Below are 6,227 nucleotides of genomic sequence, written 5' to 3' on the forward strand. Positions count from 1 at the left end.
ATGGCCGATAAAAAAAAATACGTGTCCCTTATTTTTCGATGTATTACAACATATTGCAGTTTCATCAAAATCGGTGAGGGACACCTGGGATAGTTTCCTTGTGAGAGGACCTGTCTAAACCCCCAAGTGTTGTACGATATTTTATTGGAAATCAGTGTTTATGAGACTGTATGTGACATGCGCCAAAGAAAGGGGGCTTACTCTAAAAAAATCGAAATCAAGATTTTTACACATTTCGATAGTTTTTGAGCTGCCCTTTTTAATTAAACCATCGCAAAAAATGTATGAGCGTTATTATTGCTAATAATTCAGTTGTTAGGTATCCGAGTAATAGGGCTTCGGCTCGAGAGCTCGAGCTTCCATGAAACATTTTCCACCAATCACCATACCATCTACGCGTCTCATCTATACCCCGTCCGTGAGCCGCGTCTACGACCTATCTCCTTCCTTGAGAATGTAGTGGTAAGTGGAGAGGGAAGATTTCGTGAGTCTTCCCTCTCTCCTTAAATGCCAGGCTATCGGGTCGACTTCAACCGCTCGTCCTGAAAAATCTCACTTTTCAGAGTAAGCCCCCTTTCTTCGGCGCACGTCACATATAAATGTCTGAAAAGTGAGCCGTGATTTTTATATTACCTTTGGCCGTAAAAACAAACAACTGCCGTAGCAGTCATCTGTTTGGATGTGATTAGTAATCACGTATGGCGCGAAATTTCAAAATGGTTCGGTCCGAGCTAGAGTGGTCGTTTAACAAGCAGTGGTTAAACAACCTATGAAATGTATATTCGCTGGGTCACTATTATTGATTAGATATTGTGACCACTGTTTAAGTTTGGGATTATAAATTTGAAATGCGAACCTTATAGTGTTTACCTGGTGTGGATTTTAAAGTGGTTGATCTTATTGAATTGAAAAACAGGTAGTTCTATTAGAGACGCTGAGCTCGTTGCGTCCTTCAGTCGGTGTAAGTAATTTGTTATTTCTGCTTTCATATAGAATACACGATGTTGAACAGAATGTTGCATTTTTCATTTAAGTTATTTCCATAACACAGCTCAACACAACCACTGCAGGGCCCCACTGGGAGCAACTGACATTTATGAAAATGACATCAACTCACTGCAGAACCGTGGAAAATCACACGCATGGCAATAGCACACGACCGCCACACACACACACACACACACACACACACAGAAAACCAATTCCTTTTGAATCAAACGACATTGAGACCAACTGCAGGAATAAGGCACCTTCTGAGAGATGATGATTTCAGGACAAGGAGGATAACACATAGGTTCCTCCTAAACCCCAAGATCTGGCTGAAAAGGATGCTTCCCTTCGTGAGGATATCTCTGAATCATCAATTGTTCAGTTTATGGTGCTGCGAGAGCTTTGACTGATTAAAAGCAAAGGCTAAAACCAAAGATGTATCAAAAAATGAAAAAAACGCATGCATCAACTGAACAAGAAGATTGGATGGACAAGGCAGAATGCATACCGGGTTCAGTGTGTGATTGAATACATAACATCTGGTAGACCGTTCACAGAAAGGGTTCGAAAGTTTGCCCAAGAACTGAGGAATTTCAATCACATACTGTACAAGTCAAAGCTGCTGACAATCTAGTAACATGCTGTTGACAAAATACGGGTGTTTTCTGACGCAAGGAGGAGAATACAGAAGAGTTAGAGATGGATCAGGGAGAATCAAGAGTTTTTTGCGGACCCATCGCGCCTCTTTAGCGTTCCCCTTGTTTCCGTCAAAAGATCAACCAAGTCCAACGAGGAAGAAACCAAATGAACTTCTGGTTCATTTGGTCTCATTCAGGACCAAATGAACTTCTGGTGCAAAAAGTTTACTTCTACATAACAACATCTGGCCCGCATATTCACCTCATATTTAAAGTCGGAAACGCCCATTCCGCTGTAGCTGGTGTTAGGACGCAGTATACTCCTACCGAGGAGAGAGATGTACAAACGTGGCTCGGAAAAAAGGTGTAGCAGGATGCCGAGATAAACTGCTAATTTACAGCATAGAGAAAGATGCATGAAATGCATAGAAAAATGCATAGAGATTGATGCCCCTTGAACAAAGTATCTGCGATTAACATGCTTGCCGTCTCGGTTCTTCTCTACTCATTTGGGGTGTTTCAATGGACGAAGAACGAGATAAGGCCCTTGACATCGCCACACGTAAAATCATGCATATGCATAGAAGCTTGCATATCTATTCGTCTGTTCCGAGATTATACATTTCATGCCGTCAAGGCGGATGCGGACTTCTGAATCTCCAGTGTCTTCATAATCGAATTGTTTTAAGTACAGCTTACATCCTTGCAAATGGTAGAGATCCTCTCCTAAAAATGGTCAGGAACCACAAGATGATTGGCAAAGGAGCGTTTCTTTACAAAGCCATAGAGCAAGCAGCCGAGACCCATGACCTGAATTTTAACATTAGAAGTGAGAAAAGTGTATTACTCCATCTAGATGCTCCTTTCCTAACAGTCGAAGTAAAGAAAGCAGATGTTGACATCGTTCTCCAAGACTTCGAGAAACGAACTATATTCGTGATCAAATTCTCGGCTTTGGCCGACTAACAACGTGACTGCCAAGGAGAAGGAAAAGTAGGAGAGGTATCAATATCTCGAAAGCGAGCTGCAACGACTGTATCCAAAATATACAGTTAAAGTAACTGTCCTTGTGATCGGCGGTCTCGGAAGTGCGAAGCTATCACTGGTTCGTACCCTCAAAGCCATTCCTGCGTGTCAAAAAAATATGCCACGGCACTTATGAGATGAATGCACAAAAGCTATCATCCTTGGGTCACTTCGTGTCCTCAAGACACACGAGGGCTTTGCCGGCCTGTCGTTATACTTTCATCCTGTCCTGTGGCCACCCACCTCAGGGTCTTGAAACGTGGCCATAGATGTGATTTACCTAGGTTCTACTGGGAGCCGGGTCATTTTTAGATGAAAATTGCTGCCAGTGGGGCCCTATGGTGGTTATTTAATCTTTTTTTTTTAATATATATATTGACAGTAAAATTATACTACTCTTAACATTACAGTGTGCCAGCGGTCGGGACTAATAATATTACAGCAGGCTTTGTTACGCTCCCTTTTCAGGGGGCGCTAAAAGCTCATAAGACGTGAGTGACTGTGAATAAAAGATTTTAATATTTTAACAATATTGATTAATTACCGTTTTCACTATTCGCTGTGCTTCTGCTACTCTTTCCTGAAGCGACATTACTTCGTCCTCTTCGGTAGAGAAGAGAGGAAGTTGTTTTGAAATTAGCTGCTCTATTCGTTGGTATAATTCCACATCATACTGAGTCACGAATGTAATAGAACGCCCTGAACGTCCTGCTCGAGCAGTTCTACCGACTCTGTGTATGTAATCTTTACTGTGAGTGGGAATGTCGAAATTAATCACAATGTCCACATGAGGAATATCTAAACCTCTGAAAAAAATAAAATAAATAAATAAAATGAAGAATAGTAAACTTCCTATTTCCGCGGCCTTATAACGTACACGTTCCATCATTTCAAGACTAGAGGGACCACCACCTATACCGCGACCGTCAGGTTATGTTTATCAAGCAACGTTCATTGGTTATCCCGAACTTGTGTCGATGCGCCCACTGTAAGCAACTTTTTCAACTGCGCGTATACCGAAAAGCGCGGGTCAATTTGAAATCAATAAATACTATCAATAATGATACAGATAAATACACCCGAATCTCAGTGTAGTAACTTGCGGTTCAGTAATTTCTAGAACTGGTGGCCCACGCAGTTTCTTAGTTCAAGGGACGAGATACGGTTGTGACTCTTGTCTGAAAAACACCAGCAGCGTATTGAAAAGGTGCAGTGCAGGAGTACTCAAATACGGAGATTAAACAATATTATGCATTCCAATTGGAAACTGTAACAACTTGCATAGTTGAAAAAGTCACAGTCTGGTGGCTTCACTGCGTGCATTTGTTTTTAAAATTGTTTCTGTTTCCAAATGACGTGAAAAATATAACATTTCCTTGAAATAGTGCAATTTTCCAGCGTAGTGAAGCTAGCCGCTCGCCAGCAGACAAATCCATAGGCGCGGGGGCTCAGCAATGTACGCTGGATTATTTTTTTTCTTGGTTTTACAGAAACAAAGTTTTAATACTTCCAATCGCTTCGGGAGTCAAAATAATTTTTTTAAATAACACATTCATTGTCCACAGGACCATGAATGCTGGCTATTTTTAATAAATAATTGTAATTTTTTGCAGTTGGATTTTGTTAAAGGAACCCTACGGAATTATTACTGGCGAATGTTTAAACATTTATTTAACATCGTAAATTCGAAAAATACTACTTTTCACCAAAATTGTATTTTTCAACTTTACCATGGTTAAATAAATGTTTAAACATTTGCGAACAATAAATAAATCTGTACAAAATATTTCGTAGGGTTCCCTTAACAAAATCCAACTGCAAAAAGTTACTATTATTTGTTAACAATAGCTAGCATCCCCTTCCGACCGCTAGCAGACAATAGCCGCTGACATGAAAATTTGAACAAAAATTCTTCAATGGATTTTATGAACAATAGTATCATCTAGGAAGCATAAAATATGTTTAAAACTTAAATAAATGTTGTTTACACTATACATTTCTTGCAAACAAATTATAATAAGTCAATTTGATTGAAAAGCAGCAATTTTCGACTTTACTATGGTTAAATAAGTTTTCGCGAGCAATAAATAAATCCGTACGAAATATTCCGTAGGGTTCCCTTGACTAAATCCAAATGCAAAAAGTTACAATTATTTATTAACAATAGCCATAGGTATATAGACAATAGATAATAATATCAGCCGTCAGAGAGGTTAGCATAGTTCTTTACACAGGAGTGCAGACAACTTTCGGAGTAAATATTCTAAACGTAAAGGTAAGTTATAAAGGGCTGAATGGTAATATTTCTAAGGTGTAGAATGTATTTTCTCAGTCATGTAACATTATTTTGTCGATTGACTACCGTTCAGTGTCACGAAATACAAGCAACTGTCCGAAATTTGAGGTTAGAGTACCCGATCTGATGCACTAACCTGACATTTTTTTATTATTTATTTCGTGAAACTGAAAGGTCATCCATCGACAAAAAAATGGAATGACTGAGAAAATAGATTTTACACTTGAGAAATATTACTATTCTTATATTTACGACATACTTTTACGTTTAGAATATTTTCTCCAAAAATTTGTCCGCATTCCCATAACGTTATGCTAAAATATTTCATTCAAACCAACGAGGGCTTCCTACTCTTCGGGCCTCTTATTAATTGGCCATCAACTGACGCGGGCGTGACCATACAGACTTTGGTGGGAGGTGACGGGACTGCGCAATATGAATTAGCCGTTTATAGGGGACTTGAAATTGGTGAACTTTGTAATGGGTAAACGTTCACTGTAAATGCAAATAATGGGTAAACGTTCACGGAAAGAGGGCACTAGTCAGTTATCTTATGTTCAAATATTACCTGCTAGCAACGTCTGTTGAAATCAGAACTGATCTATTCTTTGCTTTAAATTTAGTAAGAGCGGCTATTCTTTTATTCTGAGACATCTGGCCATGTAAAGGTACTGCAGTAAATCCCAAATTTCGCAGGAGTAACGCAGTTCTCATTGTATTATTACAAGTAGAGCAGAACACCATGAAACTATTTCCTGCCAAGTCGTTGAGAATGTGAACGAGGTAAATGTCCTGTAAATATTTATCATAACGAATTATAATGCACTTTATATCATTAATATAAATTTAATTATAATTGCTGAAATATTTATGCATATATGGGGCATTATTCCTCAACTGCCCCAACTCAAAAAGTCATGTTTTTCGATTGTCTCTAAATTCTGGGAATATGTTCGCCTACCCAACAGTAGTTAATCCACAAACTTATAGACCTGGATTACCAACCCTCGCCAAGTGAGGGGGGGGTTGAATTTTCAACCCCAATGCCTGCAGGGGTAGTTTCAAACGCCTGTAACTTCCTTTCTAATTACGCGATTTTAAATTTTTATGAGGGTTTTGGAAAGTGCTTTTTACACGCTTTCATCCTATTTTATTATTTATAACAAAAAACATTGTATAAACAATTTTTTCAATAAATCAATTGTTTATTTAACTTTTTTCGCAATTTAGGCATCTACGATTTTTTTTAAATAGTCTCAAAAGAAAGCTTGACTTTT

The 6,227-nt window shown here is 38.8% G+C and overlaps 1 protein-coding gene across 1 annotated transcript in view; it reads right to left on the reverse strand.

Moving 5' to 3' along the window:
- Positions 1-6,227, reverse strand: part of LOC117182046 (probable ATP-dependent RNA helicase DDX47) — a 15,265-nt gene that overhangs the window by 1,322 nt on the left and 7,716 nt on the right. Inside the window, exons 6-7 of the mRNA XM_033375070.1 lie at positions 5,519-5,742; positions 3,199-3,460 (exon numbers count right to left, since the gene is read on the reverse strand). Coding sequence (XP_033230961.1) covers positions 3,199-3,460; positions 5,519-5,742 — 486 coding nt within the window. The remainder of the gene's footprint in view (positions 1-3,198; positions 3,461-5,518; positions 5,743-6,227) is intronic.

This window comes from Belonocnema kinseyi, chromosome 10 (genome assembly GCF_010883055.1).
Source record: "Belonocnema kinseyi isolate 2016_QV_RU_SX_M_011 chromosome 10, B_treatae_v1, whole genome shotgun sequence".
Lineage (NCBI taxonomy): Eukaryota > Metazoa > Arthropoda > Insecta > Hymenoptera > Cynipidae > Belonocnema > Belonocnema kinseyi.